The sequence below is a fragment of the Macrotis lagotis genome, chromosome 1, assembly GCF_037893015.1.
Source record: "Macrotis lagotis isolate mMagLag1 chromosome 1, bilby.v1.9.chrom.fasta, whole genome shotgun sequence".
Taxonomy (NCBI): Eukaryota; Metazoa; Chordata; class Mammalia; order Peramelemorphia; family Peramelidae; genus Macrotis; species Macrotis lagotis.
Genome location: NC_133658.1, coordinates 628,842,299 through 628,861,335, shown reverse-complemented (window position 1 = coordinate 628,861,335; position 19,037 = coordinate 628,842,299). Strand labels below are relative to the sequence as shown.

General features: G+C 32.0%; 1 protein-coding gene across 4 annotated transcripts in view; it reads left to right on the top strand.

Moving 5' to 3' along the window:
• Positions 1-19,037, top strand: part of LRP1B (LDL receptor related protein 1B) — a 2,479,914-nt gene that overhangs the window by 2,354,706 nt on the left and 106,171 nt on the right. For all 4 annotated transcript variants that reach the window (XM_074215080.1, XM_074215079.1, XM_074215078.1 and 1 more), the window contains 4 exons: positions 1,812-2,035; positions 3,062-3,168; positions 13,054-13,170; positions 14,923-15,096. In XM_074215080.1, coding sequence (XP_074071181.1) covers positions 1,812-2,035; positions 3,062-3,168; positions 13,054-13,170; positions 14,923-15,096 — 622 coding nt within the window. The remainder of the gene's footprint in view (positions 1-1,811; positions 2,036-3,061; positions 3,169-13,053; positions 13,171-14,922; positions 15,097-19,037) is intronic.

Genomic DNA, 19,037 nt, shown 5'->3' with positions numbered 1-19,037 from the left:
TCCATAGTTCTCTTTTTTCTTTTTTTAAAAGGCAACTGCTAATGATCATTGTTATTCCAAACTTCTCACAACATGTAATTCATTTCCTGCTCTTTAAGGGTCAAGCTTTCCTATATCTTCAGTTTTCTGGAAAGTTGTGTGTTAGAGTCATATCTAGAAATTATTTCATTTGTGAGGAGAGGGGAAATGGTAATAGAGACATAAAAGATATTGAGGAGGGTGGTAATAAAGAGGACAATAAAAATACAGGTTGTACTAGGAAAAGGGGAAAGCCCTATACCTAAGATTCAATCAAACTTACATAAACATTAGGAAACATAAAAATAGACCTTTAGGAGATGGGTGCCATGGTAATGGTCCTCCAGAAATAGGGTTGAGTAAGGAAACAAGTTTATACTACAGAGCACTCTCTGGTTGAAGACCATGTAGTATGAAGATTACTAACTTCATATAACCTTCAAGAAGGAACCAAGCTCCCCTTACCCCATGGTACATAGTGTCTGAGAAAACCCCTGATATTCCTGACCTAGTAATAGTTCTGCTGTCTGTGCTACATCTTCCTAAAGAGACTGATTAGTCTCTTTCTCATGAAATTATTCATTTATTTATGTGACTTCTTCCCAACAAATACTCTTCTCTGGCCTTCCATATTTCTTTATTGTTTTGGGTTTATAAGCATGCATATAAACATATATATATATATGTATATATATACACATACATATATAGGATGTAGTTTTTAATACTTTGATATATAATACTTGATCTATAGAAAACTTCTTGTATGGAATCTAGAGTCTTCTCCCTCCCCTACTATCTTTTTTATTCTCAATATTTGCCTCACTCACAAGAATTCAAAGCAATATTATACAATATTCCAAGGCAATAAAGATAACATGTACATCATTTTTATTTCTCTCTACAAGGGTTTAGGTAAAAAACTCTCTATGACAGAAAATATTAATAAAATATAAATTCTAGGAATTTAGGGTTGCATAGGGTAATGAAGGGGAAAAAAGTAGAAGACTTAACTTTAAAACAAATATATCTAGATTTTTTTTCTGACATTCAAATGTATTTTTCTCTCCAAGGAACAGTTTTCCAGTATTTACTAAAGCATTTATCATTGGTCATTGTTCACTTGTGTCTGACTTTTCTTGATAAAGATATTAGAGTGGTTTGCCATTTCCTTCTCCAGTTCATTTTGCAGATGAGGAAACTGAGGCAAACAGAGGTTGATTACTTGCCCAGGATCACACAGCTAGTAAGAATCTGAGGCCACATTTGAACTCAGTGCTACTGATTCCAGGGTCAAGTGCTCTATCCATTGGACCACCCAGGTCCAGTTCAAATCCAGCCTTAGACACTTGATACTTACTAACTATATAAACTTGGGAAAGTCACTTAACCCTGATTGTCTCACATTCAGGGCCATCTCCAGTTGTCCAGATTCATATCTGACCACTGGATCCAGATGCTCTGGAAGAGAAAGCGAGCTTGATTACTTAGTACAGAACCCCCTCACTCCCTCACTCAAATTTGGTTTGCAAGCATGTCATGATATCACCTCATGTCATGGTCTTCTTTTAGAAGAAAGGCCAAACATCAAACTTTTAAAATAAGAATTGCACAAATTCATAGTATTGGTTAGATTGTAAATTGGAGTGGCTACTTATCTTTTGGTTAATGTATGTCAATGATCCAACACACAAATATTTAAGGTTGTATTTCCTCACTGATTTAGTTCAATGCAAATGAATTGACTACTCTAGTCATCTAATTTTTATTTTCTGAAACTATTGTTTTTCTAGTGTCCTGAATTTAAAAGACCCAGGGACATTGCAGTTGATTGGATTGCTGGCAATATTTATTGGACAGATCACTCTAGAATGCATTGGTTTAGTTATTACACCACTCACTGGACAAGTTTAAGATACTCAATAAATGTAGGGCAACTGAATGGTCCCAACTGTACCCGGCTCCTTACAAATATGGCTGGTGAACCCTATGCCATTGCTGTCAATCCTAAAAGAGGGTGAGTCAAATAACTTATTGTTTCATTTTTTTTTGTTTTCCACTAAAAATGGTTTTAAAATTTGGTTTTAAAAGTTCCTTATTTTAGAAAAATGAAAAAAAATTCTACATTTTTTTAATTTTCAAATTTCTGTGGTAGTCATTCTTTGGTGTAAATATATATATGTAAATTGCTATCACATCAATTTATACCTCAAAGTATAATTGATATCTCAAAGTATCCTGGAACTGGGGCATATAATCAATTTATTTTTTTGAAATGAAACAATGAAACACTTGCTAATTAAATAATTATTAATTATTCATATTATTATTCATAATTATTATTATGTAATTGTTTTAAAGGTGTTAACTTTTCCATTTCATTAGAGTTTATGATTTTTCTCCCTCTGATAATGAATGGTGAGCATAGCATAGATGAATAAAGGTCAAAGATAATTCCCAAATCTTATTTTAATTGAGTTTCAACTTCATCCTCATTAAATATTTTACAGAAGATTCTAGTAAGGATTTCAACTGATTGACTTGGGTCCCCTTTTTTCCTTCCTAGCCTTCATGTAGAAATGTAAATACTTAACCCAATGACCCAAGAAGAGGTAGTAATAAAGTATCTTTATAAACCGCAAATTGTATCAATAGATTCTTATTAATTGAGTCAACTCTTGATATTTATTTATTAGATTTATGTAGCATCTTTCCTACGACAAGAAGAAATCACTTCTGTTTGAAAAAAATAATTAATTTCCTTTCTGGAAAAAATAAATCATTTTTATGTACATTTCAAAATAGAACAAAAATTCCAGGAGGATGTAGACAGAATGAGTTCATGATAAGAAATCATTATATGAAGATAGATGCCCAGAAAAGCAGAAATATTTTCAATCTGAACTTGTAAGGTAATTTTCTCAATTGATTATTGGACATCAAATCATGAGACTGTTTAGTCCACTGAGAAATGCCCCTGACAAGCAGTATTAACACCATACAGGACCATAGAGGGCTCACCTCTTTTATTTGCTGTCTTTAGGATGATGTACTGGACTGTTGTTGGGGACCATTCTCATATTGAAGAAGCAGCCATGGATGGTACTCTCAGAAGGATTTTGGTACAGAAAAATTTACAGAGACCCACAGGTATGATAAATTTTTGACATCTTCTAAAGGATGAGGTAGACTTATCACCATGTGGGAGATTAGATTCTATTTCTGCTGGCTTTTTTTTTAATTCTGCAGGAGTGTAGACTAGCAATTAACAATAATCTTAAGCACTCTATTTTCAAGGTTGATAATCAAATAATTTCGAGTGTAGCAGTTATTATCATTTTTATGGATTTTCTAGTTTATGAAATAAGTATTTTCATCTACATGTAATGTTTAATCAAGTTATAGAACATAGGGCGTAAGTTCCATAAAAGCAGGAAATGTTTTCATACTTGTGTTTGTAACTCTAACCAGTACATAGAATGTGAAATCTTTGAGAGCAGAGATCATATCTTTTCCTTTCTTAATATCCCAGTAGCTATAATTGTGTCAGACATACAGTAACCACTTAATAAATGCTTATTAACTGATTGACCAAGCAGATAATTAATGCATGTTAAAGGTATTGCAAGAATATTAAATATTTTAAATTGTAAAAAAATGTACATTGTGCTATTTATAATAAGGTCCCTCAAACAAAAGCTATCTCTGCCTGGATCCCCTAATTAATAGCAAATACCAAGTCACTTCAGAATACAATTACCACTTTCTACTTTTAAATCAAAGAATTTGTTTATACTATTATTTTAACATTCTATCAAGCTTTTTGATACCTACCATTTATATGGTAGATAGAGAGAGAGAGAGAAAGAGAGATATGTGTATCTACCTATCTATATCTATCTATATCTCTATATATCTATCTATATATAGATATGTAGATATATTATGGCTGTGGGTCTCCTACCCAAATCTGGAAATGTTCTATGTTCAATCTTTAGCTAATATTCAAATTCACAACTCAGAGACCCCACTAATGAACTTCAGTTTAAAAAATAGCAACCTTCCTTTTGACTTTCAGACTGCATCTCACACTGCATTTGTTTTGAGGGTAGAGGAGACTCAACCTCTACCCAATAACAATTCTCATACCTGACCATTTCCTTCACTTTCCATTGACTCTGAATTCCTGTAAATTATCAATCCAAGTCCTCTGCTCCACCTCCTACTATGCAGTTCCTCAATCCCAATTTCCTCAAATCTTCCACCCCAGAGTGTCACCCTAACTCCACCCATCCCTTCCACAGTGTCCTCAGGAATGCCTGTTCCATATGCAACAACTTTATTTCAGCTTTTATCTTTTCCTATTCCACTCTATCCATCTACTGAAACCTGGCTTGCCCATGATGACACAGACTTACAGGTCATCCTTTCCAGTACTTGCTATACTTTCACTCATTCTCCTTCAGCTCATTGATTTAGGCAAAGGAGTTAGAATACTACTTGTTCCTTTTTGTCACTTTCAGGTTCTCTGGTTTTATCATTCAGTAACCTGTCTTCATTTAAGATGAATGCTATTCACATCTACCATCCAAACAAAATCCTGGTAGTTATTTTCTACAGACTCCTAGATCTCTCCTTTCCTTTTCTTTACAATCTGACTTCAGACTTTATCGTTACACTGAAACTGCTTTTCCCAAGTTACAAATGATCTCTGAGTTACTAAGCCCAATGACCTTTTCGCAAATCTCATTTTCCTTGATTTCTCTGCAAACTTTGGTGGTGTTATTCACTTTTTTTCTCTCAAATATTTTCTTCTATATAGGTTATTCTCTCTTGTTTCTCCACCACTATTTCACCACTCCTTCACTGCATCCTTTATTGGATCCTCCTTGAGATCATACCCTCTGACCATAGATAGCTGTCCTGGATCCTTTTCTCCCTTCCCTTGGTGATCTCACCAGCTCCCATGAATTTAATTACCATCTCTAAGCTAATCACTCCAAAAGTTACCTACCTTCCTTACCCCAATCTCTTTGCTGACCTACAATCTCATATCTGCTGACTTTCAGATATCTCAAACCGAATGTTCAATAGGTATCTTAAACCCAATTATGTCTAAAACAGAATACCTTAAGTTTTCCCATGAATTCTCCCTTGCCCCTATATTCCCTATTATTGTAGATGGCGACACTATTTTCTCAGTCCTTCATGCTCACAACCTAGGAGATATCCTGGACTTTTCATTATCTCTGAACCCTCATATACAAGTTGTTGCCAAGGTTTGTTGATTTTAATTTCTCAACATCTCCCAAAAGGCCTACTTGTCTCAACTTTCTTCTCACTCCAATTCATCCTCCTTTTATCCACTAAAAGTAATTTTCTGAAAGCTCAGGTATAATCATAATGCTCCCCTACTCAATAAATTCCAAATGACTCCTCATTGCCTTGAGGATCAAATACCTAGCTCCCTCCAACATTTCCAGTATTCTTATGTCTTACTCCCCAATGCACTCTTTAATCCTCTGACAGACACTGTTCTCTTGTTGTTCCACAAATAAGACACTTCATCTTCTAACTGTGTATTTTTTCTGATCATCCCCAGATCTGAAATGTTCTCCCTCCTATGCTCACTACTGAATTTCATGGCTTCCTTTTAAATCTCAACTAAAATAGGCAGACTTATTCAATCCCTTTTATTTACCTTGCCCTTCTTCTGTCAATTATTTTTTCTATATATATTACTATATATATATATATTATTTTTTCTATATACAGCTTCCAGTGTATATATTTGTTTGTGTATCATCTTCCCTGTTGGATTGTATGACCCTTGAGGGTGCCAACTGTCTTTTACCTTTTTCCAATTCTCAGTTCTTGGCATAGTGCCCATTTAATAAATTTTTATTGATTAATTTATTGACTTCAGACCCAGCAGTCTATCTACTGTACCACTTAACTAGTAAGAGATTCTAATATAATAGCTAGTGAGAGAGCATGAAGTCTATCTATATGGAGACTCAATTAGGGAGAAAATGGATTGCGAGAACAGGGATGGGTTATATATAAGAATCAAAGGTAGGTTTAGTAAGAGTGACAATGATAGGATATGTGTTTTCATATGGACAATTGATTTTCTAAATTCTGGTTCTGAAAACAAATAGAAAGGGCTGAAGTGTAGCCATTTTAGGATTCTGATGAAGTATAGAGAAGAAAATTGGTAAAAGTTGAGGATGGAATAATTAGGTTTCTAGATATATCATCATCATCATTATATAACGAATATTCAGCTTTTTCAGGATGACTACAAAAATGACTTAAAGACAGCAAAAACTATGAGTCAAATAATAAAGTCATTGAAAAAGTCACAGGAATGATATGGAGGTCAATAGTTGATAACAAAAATGAAAGGATGGTATAAATTGGTTTAATACTCAAGTAAAGAAAAAAAAGCTCATTGTAAAATTGATAGAGGGATCAAAAGAATTCAGCAATAGTCAGAAAGCATATGTCCCACTAATTTTGACCTCTATAGGAGTCAGATTAGATGCTAGTGGTGAGGGTTGAAAAAGAAATATGCCTTGGAGAAGAGATAGGCTTCTATTAAAGTAAGAATTGTGGGAGGAATATTGGTTGGAAAAAATCAGGGTTGGTTAGGGAATTTTTATCTCAACAAGCATTTATTAAGTATCTTTTTTTTGTGCAATGCACTATTCTAGACAATGATAATACCAGAAAAGAGTCCTGATTCCCAAGGAAATGTCAGCATAAACGTCATCATATACCTATAAGTAAATGTAAAGATATCCACATATAAATATACATACCAGTATATACATAAACATATTCATATGCACATTTATGTAGGTAAAAACTACTATAGAGTTTGAGCTCCTTCAGAGAAGGGATTGTTTTTACCTCTTGTATCCCCAGCACTTTAGAACAAGCACCTGAAGCACAGTAGGCACATACACATACAGAATAATTTTGTGACAAGAGCAACTGGAGGTATTAGGAAACACCTCATGGAAAAAGTATTACTTGATCTGGGAACTCTGAAAAATAGCTATGATTTGTTAATACAAGTGATACAGGAATATATTTTATATATAGGACTACTAAGAAAAGAGAAGAATAAGTAGAGCAATTTTACTAGACTATGAAGGGGTTAGTGGAAATATGCCTAAAAATAACCATTACAATTGTCTTTTCAAATGAATGAATTTGTGTTTGATCCTATAGGCAACAGGGAGCTCTAGAATGTCTTTTTTAAAATTTCTTTTGTTTTGTTTTTTAGTTAGGGAGCTGTTTGTTTGATAATAATGCACTTTAGTAATATTGCTTTGGCAGTTGTGTTATGTACTAAAGAGAAGAGAAAATTGAGACAGGCAGACTAATTATTGAAATAGTCCAAGTGAAATGGAATGAGGAATCTTGATTTATGAATGGAGAAATTATCAAAGGGGAAAAAAGGAGTTAACTAAAACTAATTGGATATGTGGAATAAAGAAGAATGAAAGATTAAGGATGGATCCAAGTTTGGGACTTAGGTGAATGAAACAATACAGTAGGAGTTTCAGAGGGCACAGAAATTTACAAGGCAACATGGAAGAATTATTAGAATAGGGGTGAGGATTCTGGAGAATGTAGCTTACATATTTTCTACTTTCAGGGGTGAAAACTATTAGCCAGAATTGTGGATTCCATATAGCAGGCAGTAGATTGCTGTGACAAGTTGCCTTTGTAGAAATGAAACAATGTCATATTAATCCTTCCTTGAATTAAAGTTAGTATTTACACCCTTGATTTTGAGTAGTGTGTGACTCCACATCTAATTCCTTCAATGTTGCTGAGTGTCACTCATAGTGAGCTGATTTCTCTTATGACAAATTCAGATGTGTGGTAGCTCCTTGATTGAAAATGTAAACCTCTGGGATGTAGACTTCAGTAGGGTAGAAGCAAAGAGGTATTCAACCTTTTAGTGGTGAATCCCCCAGTAGTACCTAATCTATTTGATTGAAGGAGCAAGACCATGCAGATCTCTATAATCACAACTAAACTTATTCTCCATCTTTTTTAATGGCACTTTATCCCTTAACCTCTCCCCTCTATTCTTTGTCCATTTTGTCTCTCTAATTTCACTTATGTCCATACTAAGATTGCTCCCATGGTTTGCTACTGTAAGTATCAATAGCTTTTACCTTAAAATGCCTTAACTCCTTGATCTTCTGAATGAAATATAAACCATTTGCTTGTCATTCAAAGCTTTTTAGTCTGGTTCTACCCAACATTTCTAACCTTATTCAAATTTTTCCCTTTCATGGGCCCTTTTCTCTATCAAAAAAAAAAAAAGTCTGTTTCCAAATGTGTTCTGAATTTTTCTACCTGAAACTGTTTATGCTCTCCATTCTGCTTAGATATTCATCCTTGCCTTCATGTCTCAGCTAAAATGCTACCATCTGTAAGAAGTCTTTCCCAGTTTTCTAAATGCTCATGTCTTTCCTCTGAGACTATCTCCAATTTCTCCTGCTTATATCTTATTTTTACGTGTTTGTTAACATGTTGTCAGCTACTATAGAGTTTGAGTTCCTTCAGAGAAGGGATTGCTTTTACTTCTTGTATCCCCAGGACTTTAGAACAAGCACCGGAAGCACAGTAGGCACTTAAAAGTTTTTGTTGACTTGACTTGTACTTTATTCATAATTTAATTCTTATCTGTCCTTGAAAACATAAATGGAATTCCTCCTCCAAGATTCTTTCTTCCTACCCCTATAAGTAACAACTTTCCTCTACAGATGTACCAAAAACCATCTTTAACGTGTTTGCCAATAATGCTTTGATTTATACTTATAATTTCATTTTATCTCCTATGCATGTAAGGCTTGTGTCTTATCTCACCTTTTTACCTTCCCTGATATTGAGCACAATGGTCTTAATATACTTTGTAAATGTTTATTTATTGAATACAATCAATGTGATCAAATCCCCAAATAATATCTCCCTCAATATCCAGTAGATTGTTTATATTTCCTTCTCTGACCTATATAATTTGTGGTGGCAATGTCTGAATGAATGTAAAATGAATCTGGCAGTAATCCAGTTCTGAGGCTTGATTACTTTCTCTCAACCCCTTTGTTCTTGGTAAGCAAAAGGTCATTGATGAACTAGCATAGATTAAACTTTAAAGAATGTTTTTTTAAATTTATTCATGGATTCATTCAATTAACATATTAGGCATTGTAGGAGAAGCTTATAAAGCATTTGGAGGAAAGGCCCTTGTGGTGAATTGATGAACTATCTCTCACATCTCCAAAAAAGGAATCGGAGCATTCCAGTTTTTTAAAAAGCATGAATAATAATAAACACAAGAATGGAAATATTATAGGAAAGCATGTTTCCATTTTCAAATTTCTTTTAGGCTCCTTCTATCTCCATGCAATTTATGAATACATTGGCATAATTTCTGGGCTATTGCAGTTTTGATCTTTTTTTTCCAAACATAACTACATATATTTAAGTTGGAAGGGATCTTGGAGATCATTGAGTCTAATGGCCTCAATTTACAGATGGAAAAACTAAGACCTAGGGAGGTAACATGATAAATTCAGAGACAAAAAGACAGTAAATGGCAGCATTAGACAACTGTATTGTTCTGTATCAAGTCCACTGTTGTTTCCAGATTATATCCTCCCTTGTCATTGATTCTTCCTAAGTCATCTTTCTGCAATTCTATTATCCTCCAATAATTCTCTCATGAATCTTAGAATGATTTTTGAGAAAATTTTGCTTTATTACATTTGCTTTTGTTTTTATTCCTTTTTCATTTTGGAAAGATGGGAGATGGAATTTAAATTGAAAGGGGAGAAAGAAAAGAAAAGAAATATCATGAAAAATTGCAGTCTGGCAAAAGTGATTCAGAGCTGACTCAAGTGACCTAATGATGGTGGTATCATAAGATTTTAAAAAATAGTTATATAATTATTATTAGTATTATAAAGCAGTTAGATTGAATGAGCTACATTTTCTACATTTTTTTCCAAAGAGTCATTTCATCATGCTCTGTTAGAACAAGAATGAAATACAATTTTAAATCTTCTATCTTCTTCCTGAATTTGTTGCAAATGTTCATCATTCCAAGACCTGATAAGAATGAGTACTAGTGAGGATTGAATACTTTTTTTTCCCTGATATTATTGGACTTTTATTAAAGACAAAAGGAAATGTGATATTTCATTTTAAAGATAGAAGGTTCATAATATTGATGTTCCTCCTTCATATAAACTTAACTATCATCTCTCTAACAGGAAAACCTAGTTGATTCCTTTATTAACTTTTTAATTTAAAAGACTATCTTTTTATTAAAAGGCTTAAGGAAAAATCAAAGTCATCGATTTGTGGCTTTCTTGGAATATAAATTCCATCCATCTCAAAACTTTGTTACAGAAGCTTTTTTTTAAACTGGATATAGTTCCATTAATTCAGATATTATATAACATATGTTGATATGGATGACTATTTCTTGGACCACTTTAGTCAGGTTATGATAAATGACACTTGAAAACAACTTTTTTGCATTGTTAAATCTGATAAAATGATATATCTATTTAAACTGTAGAGAACACAGTTTCCTTACTTCTTCCTTGACCAGTAAATTTACTCTCTGTAAAGGAAAATAAAACTATTTTAAAGATTTTTTGATGCATCCACTGATCACATATATATATATATATATATATATATATATATATATTATAAATTATATAGCACTGGAAAGAAAAATAATTTCAACTATTATTATATAACTGATTTAAAAATATAATAAAAATCATAGGAAATGTATCATTTTCTGATTCACCTGCTTTAGCTTCAAGACACTTTGAATATGTCTCCAAGTACCAATTAATCACTAAACAATTACCTGTAAAATATGGACTAATTGGTTTACCTATCAAGTTATTGTTATGAGACTATTAGGCAGTATATCTGAATGTCACATTAGATTCTTGGAAAAAAGCAATGATTTAGATGGACTATTTTCAACTCCTTCTATATTCTGAGAAGAGGACTCAATTACAAATTTTTCTACTAAAATTTTCAGTGCCAGTGAAGATCCAAGCTCCTTCCACATAACTAATTAAAAAAATATTCAATAAGGTCACATTATGTGCCAGAAACTATACCAGTTGTTAAGGATTCAAAGTAACAGTAAAGTAAGCTTTACTCTAGAGAGAGACTTGTATTTGTCTTATGTTAAACAACTTGTATATGGAGACACGGATTTTAGAAACTAAGGAATATCTTTTAACATAGTCCCTTTTCTAGGTGTCAGATTGTGACTGCACAATTAATGATTCTGTTTGTTGGTTGCTATATTCAGTGGTCTTCATTGTCTAATAAGTGCAAAGTACTTATATATCATATATAATATATCATATATCTATATATATCATATATCATATATCATATAACTAAAGGTTAATAATGTTCAGGGAAGAAAAGAATGACTATCAAATTATTGTCACATCTACTATGAAGACCAGGTAGATAATCAATAGCTTAAATGCAATTCTATTATTTAGCTGATTGACATTTTGTGTAGATACTTGAGATTAGGTCCCTGACATAAAGTATAGTAGTATAAAATATACATATACTTTTAATATTTTCATCAAGATATAAATCACTAACTTTAATAACTCTAATGCAAATATGATGCATATTCCAAATAAAATTAAGTATTTTATTAATCATTTTAAATATCTTCTATGGCATAGGTCCTGTGTTAGATGATAGAAATTCAAAAACAAAAAAGGCAATCATCTTTGCCCTCATGGAGCTTAGAGTTTTTCAGAGGAAATAAATATAAATGAAAAAGGAAAACAAATAGAAATTAATTTCCCTGGGTTATAGACAACTGTGGGACATAAAGTCTTTACACAGTTGATGATGATTACACTCACCTTTATCTAAGGTTAGAAAGTCTGAGAGATGTAGGCATGAAAAACAGCCTTTGCCTAGGCATGGAGGTAGTAGACACAAAATGTTGTTTGAAAGAAACTGCAAGAAGAGTAGTTTCAATGAGTAATCAACCTCTTGAGTTGATTTTGACTCAGACTTGAGTCAAGTTACAAAGGATAATGTCAGACTACTGGGAACCAATAAAGCTTTTTGAACAGTTGATTTTTAATAGCTAATTTCAACAAAGTTGACAATTGCAGTGTAACAAGGACCTTCATTAATTACTTGGCTATTCAGGTTTTTTTCTTGATATGAACAATATGATAAGGCTGCTCTTCAATATTAATCATAAAATGTATTCTCATGTCCCCCTTTATATCTACTTTTGGAGATCTATACTTTGTGGATGAGATTAGATCTTTTCAATGTTATTTGGAGCAATTAAATACTGATTAGTGAAATCAAAAAGAAACTCAACCCATTAGTTATTATTTTCTATCATGAGAGATACAGAAAGTGAAAGCCAGAAAAGCCAGGTTTCAAATCCTACTATGAAACTTAGCTATGTGAATCAAATCAACTTAACCATTATGCATCTCAGGAAATTTTCATATCAAGAGCTCTCCTCACTGTCAAAATCATAAATCCTCCTGATATTTTTGCAGTAAGTTATATAATAGATTATAATATTTATTTTACAAATAAAATAAAAATATTTACAGTACCTTTATCACCACCAAGATGGTGAAAAGTAAGTCATAAGTAATATGTAGAGATGAAGGAAAATTGATGTTCTAAGGATGACCTTTTTTATCACTTTTGCACTAATTTGTTGGCTATTGCTAGTCAAGTAAAGGGATAAACATTTAAAATGTGTGCCTATGTGTGAAGAAATGAATGAATCAAAGCTTGCTAAATTCCACTGTACAAGGAAGCAGATGGAAAATCTAATGCCTGATGGGAATAATGTCATTCATAGTTAGAAATGGAAGTTTGGAAGGCAGGGTGAGAAAGAACACTAACTTCTAAAATTACTTCAATTATATTTCCTTAATTTGTTCTTATATGTTTATTTTGTAGGACTCGCTGTTGATCAGTTCAGTCAACGCATATATTGGGCTGACTTTGAACTGTCTGTCATTGGCAGTGTTCTATTTGATGGCTCAGATTCAGTAGTTTCTGTAAGCAGCAAACAAGGTTTGTAAAATATTTCCATTATTTGTTGTTTGAAACCAAATTAGACTGAATTCTAGTTCATAAGAACTTAAATTCTGGACTTCTTCAAAAGCAGTTCACCAACAATCTTACTGGTTTGAATTCTGGTTCACTGGAACCTTGCACAAATTTCTGAGCTTTTTTGGTTTACTTATAAACTGAGAGGGTAGACTAGATGTACTATAAGCTACCTTCTAGATCTAAATAAGTGAAATTAATAGTTATTAAAATTGTACTTTTCCTGCCCTAGATAATAGACAAGCAAAGAAGGATGAAGTCAATTTTTACACTGACTTTATCTAGTAATACTTTTCTATTAGACAATGATAAATAGCAACAACAAATTAAATGATAATTTGCTGTGACTTTTCCTAGTTAGACTAGAACCCTTCAAGGTTTTAGAATTTCAGTCTTTTAAGATTTGAGTTGTCAATCAGCTATTTTCAAAGCCTAGTGTCATTATTAGGTCTTTCCCTTCAATCTCTGTCCTTTCCCCTTCTCCCCTTTCCCCTATCCTTTATTTTTCTTTAATCTCCCTTCTCTCTTACTTCCTCATCTTTTTCCTCTTAATTCCCTTCTCCATCCACCACACCTCTTCCTTTCCCTTCTTCTTCCTCTCTTCCCTCACCTCTTCCTTCTCTTCTTCCTGTCTACATCCTTGGTCTCTTTCTAACTTTCCCTTGCTCAATAATTGTTTGTAATGAAACTAAAGGGCATATTCTAATATTTGTTGTGAGTTTTATAAAGCAAATTTAAACATGAATCTGCTAATAATTTTAAAAGGTTGATTGGAATAATGAATATTTTAAGAGGAAAGTTATTTTCCTTATATTTAATATTTATATAATATTTTATTTGAAAGGGAGTAAAAAATTCCCACCTCTGCAACAGACTATGATCAGAGTAATACTGTTTATATGAGCTTACATTTAAGCTGTTTTTTAAAAAATATGGAAATAAATACTTAAATGATATCTTTAAAATTGTATAAAATTTCAGAAAAGATAAGATTTCCATTGGTTAGAAGTTATAAAAATAAAACTAAATAAATATTAGATGAATTAAAATACTTTCTTCAGACATATCTTCTAAGATAGAAAAATGTGATTTTGCTATAATCTCAGTTGTAATTTTTCTTTCCTTTCTCATTTAGATTAAAATCTCCTGGAAGATAGAACAGGATCTAACTCAAAAATCTCTCTTTTTTTTAAATTGACTATAGGTTAAATAAACCATGAAGTTAAATTCATTATGTTAAAGTCATTAATTAAGGGTCATTAAAACAATCTAAAAACCAAGTTCATAGTTTTTCAACTTTGGAGGAACATCGAACTTCTTACGTTCTGAACCCATAATAGCTAGAAAATTATAATGTGGATATAATGGTCCTTGAAGAAGTAGTTAATGATGATAATAACAGAGGCAATAATGATCATGCTCTCTTAAAGACTTACATTTTTAAGATGTCTAGTTTTTCCAAACTGTTTCTTTGAAAAGCTGTTTGCTAGTTTGTGTGTCTAAAACAGATAAAGTAGATTAAACTTAAATTTAGAAATGTCATTAGAAAGGGGGAAATCCAATCAAATCTGAGACTAATATTGCAAGCATTTCTGATTTAAAAGACCATTAGTTATGGGTTTATGTGGTTTTTTTAACTCACTAATTCAGCAATGTTGATTAATATAATTTTAAAATGCCACATTAAAATTGTTTTTTTTTTCTTTTTAATGCTAGGACTTTTGCATCCACATAGAATTGATATTTTTGAAGATTATATATATGGAGCAGGACCTAAAACTGGTGTATTTAGAGTACATAAATTTGGCCATGGTTCAGTAGAATACTTAAGTTTAAATGTTGATAAAACAAAAGGTGCCTTGATCTCTCATCGTTATAAACAGCAAGATTGTAAGTATTGTATTTTGTATAAAGTTATAATTGACACATTAATTCTCAGTTCAAAATTTTACAAAGAAAATTTATTTTAAAATAGTGATACATTCTCTAAATCATAGATAGAGCAGGAAAAGCTGGAAACATTTCTCCACTTTAAAAGGATTAAGCAAATGTGATTGGCATGTGAAATTATTTGTTAAATAATAGTACCAAATCACTATTTTAGAAATTGCTCTAGCAAATTTTCTTTCCTTAGCATATTCACTAGAGGTAATGGAGAAAATGAAAAATTTTCATTCAACTCAAGGCTGGAGTCTTCTGTGTAACTACTGTCAAAGCATTTAAATCATAATTCCACTGTTTATGGTTGTTGTCAATAATTTCAAATGTTTGAACTTTCTAGCATGGAATAAAAAATGTCCTTAATAAGAATACATTTGTTGATAATTAATGCTTTGCTTCTGAAAATATGTGCTGTTTTGCTTTGTACTTATGAAAAGAAATAAGTACAATTTATTACTGACCGTTTGAAAAGGTACTTGAACTATCTAAATAAATTGAAGTACAAGTAAATTACTTTGCTTAACATTCCCTAAGATAAAAGATAATTCATAGATATAATCTCTATATGTATTTATATATTATATGTTTGTGTATATATACATATCTGTATATGTATGTATATGTAATATACATATATATTTGTATATATAAGTATATATATATATATATATATATATATATATTAACCTCTCCTAAAATTCTACTCAAATATTTTCCTGTCTTTAATAATCATTTACAGAAATAGTTGGAGGTGGTCTCAGAATCAGCCAATCTCACTGTTACTTAAAGGACAAAATCAACCTTGAATAAATTTTCCCAACAAGTGATCACCTAATTTTAACTCAAATGCTTTGGGTGGCAGGGAACTTATTATCACCTGAGTAACTAGATTCTCTTCTCAGGACTATTGCATAATTTTCAATTTCTTTCTTATACCAATCTTATAATTGATCTGAAAAATATTATTTTATAACTTCTATTCAGCCCTCTTAGTTTTGATGATCAAGATCAAACAGAATAAATATAAGCATCCCCTTTATAACAACTTTTCAGTTATTTAAAAAGATATTATATTCCCTCTAAATCTGTTCTTATCTAAACAAATATCCCCAATTCCTTCAAAGCAAAATTCATATGACATGGCTTCAGATTCCCTTATGACTTTGGTCACTATACTTTTTTTTGAACATACTTTAGGTTATCAACTGTCCTTCCTAAAATGTGGGACTCCCAAGAAGACTATACTATGGGTCAGAGGACCCTTAGATTTACTTCATATTAATTCAAAATCATAATTTCACTAGTCATTTAAATCTAATCTTCTTAATACAGTACTGCATTCTCCAACATCCTTGGTAAATATTTAACTGGGGTCTAGTGCTTCAAAAGAAGTCTTTTAACTGGTTGGCTATATCTAATTTTTACAGTGTCACAGAATTTGAAAGCACCTCAGTCCAACCTATACTTGAAAATGGATTCTATATACAATATCTTTGATAAAATGAGTGTCCTGACTTTTCTTAAAAACTTCTATTAAGTGAAACTCATTATCTCCTGAGGCAACCCATTCTACTCTGTGCTTACTGTAAGCCTTAATTTACTTCTTTGAAAATATGTCCATTCTATTAGTTGATCCCTCTGGAACCAAGAAGTTTAATGCTTCTCCCACATAGGAGATGAGAATATGTGAAGATAGTCATCACGTCTCTTCATCACAAAATCTTCTCCTCTCCATGTTAAAAATTTCCAGTTCTTTTCAGCTAAAAATTCCTAGATCTTTGAACTACAGGAATGGAATTCTTTTGAAGACTTTACTATTCTGGTTTCTGAATTCCAGAGAACTATTCAACAATGCCTTTCCTAAATTTTGGCAATCAAAACTCAACACATTATTCCAGATATTGTCCTACTAGCACAGCTTACAGCAAGACTATCACTTCCTTATTTCTCTTTGCTATGTTTCTCATCCTACAAACAAAGCTTGAATTAGCTTTTCCCCTTTAAAACATCTTTTTTTACCTTATATACAATCAAAATCTGTCCCTTTGTAACTTTTCTCCATAAGACTGAGTACAGTTCTCTGATGCTATTTAGAATAAATCTATTTCTCCAAGACGATATTCCAGAGAATATTTTAAAATTTCTATCATATCTTATATTAATCTATATTTCTCTAGAGTAATGTTCCCCCAAATTCTTTGTATTTATTTTTTATATGGCAAGATATTCTGATTTCTCACAATAATGATTTCCCTATCTATAAATTCCTCTTTATCATTATCCCTGTTAAAATATAACATCAGTTCTCTCTCATCACATTCCATAGTATACTATGGAAACAATGTAAAGACTAACAGACTGTCTTCTGAGGGGAGAGGGGAGGGAACCGAGATGGGGGGGGGAAATTTTTAAAATTCAAAATAAATAAATTAAAAAAGTAAAATATGACATCAGACCTAAAGCATGCAGAGAAGTGATTTTTTCCCTTATTATAGAAATTAAGTTTGCATGAATGAAACATGACTACTTTTTTAAGGCAACTATATCATACTGCTTGTTCCTAAGCAAAAAAAAGAAAAAAGAAAAATGAAAGGCTCAGTTCATTGTCACACAAACTACAATCAAATGTTTTTCTCTATGCTACTTTTATTTTACAAATGATTTATTTCAACTTTATAATACTTTATGGAATTTTGGAGTCTTAGAGGATTTCTGTCACCTTGTAGGATTTGACTTTATCTTTGTTACTTTTAGTCTATTGTTCCAGCCTATTAAAATTGCTTTTGAATTATGCTTCTCTTATCCATAATGTTACTTATTCCTCTTAGTCTTTACCATGATGAGACAACACTTTTAGTCTTCATCCAAGTAAGTAAAAATTTTGAACAAGATAATGATTCTAGAGAGACCTTTAGCATAGCACCAGAATGACATGACTCAATGATGTTCATCAATCTAAAAACTAAAAAAATCCAATGCTATATGTTTATTCTGCCAACAATATTCATTCTTGTCTATGACATATCATTAAACTATGTGATCAAATCATGAAAACCTCTGTCAAAATCCTTATTGCGAGAGAGAGGTATTATAATTTTCTATTATTCTGGTCTATTAAAAATATTGAGTTTACATTTACATACCTAGTTCATTAGAAATTCATGGTAGTTTACTACATTTTCCCCTGAGAGTATTAGTGCAAAGTACTTTAAGAATATTATCTCATCTTAGCCTCACAACAATTCGGAAAGGTGGGTGATACTTTTGTTCTCATTTCACAACTGAGAAACCGGAGGAAGACAAAGATTAAATGATTTGTTCAGGATCACTCATCTAACATGTTCCTAAGACTTGATTTAATTCAGGTCCTCCTAAATCTAGGTCAATTATTTGTGTCACCTACCTGCAAATGAGACTTTTTTCCCCCTCTTATTCAGTTCTAGACCAAACTACTTCTCCCTCACATACTACTTCCTAACCTTCAGTCATATTAAACACCTTTTTCTCCTAGATGCTCCAAAAATAATCAGTCTCTAAGTTTATTAATTCAACTTCCACTCTATCTATTGATTTTAATGCTTCTCTTCACTTGGAGTTAATCTCACCTCCTCTCACTCAATTTGTTATTATAGCTTGATATACTTAAAAGCACTTTCATAGTTTTCCAAATGCAATATGGCCCTTTTTTTTCCCTCCACTCCTCTGGTTCCATCTAATTATCTCCCTGCTTCCAGTATGACCATGTCACTTCCTAGCTCAAAAATGTCAAGGATCTTTTTGCTTCTCTGACAAATTACAAACTTAATTCTAAGATCACAATCCGCCCTGTTTTTCTTAAGTGCATCATCCCAAGTCCTATTTCTATGTATTTCTTTATCAATTCTTAGAAA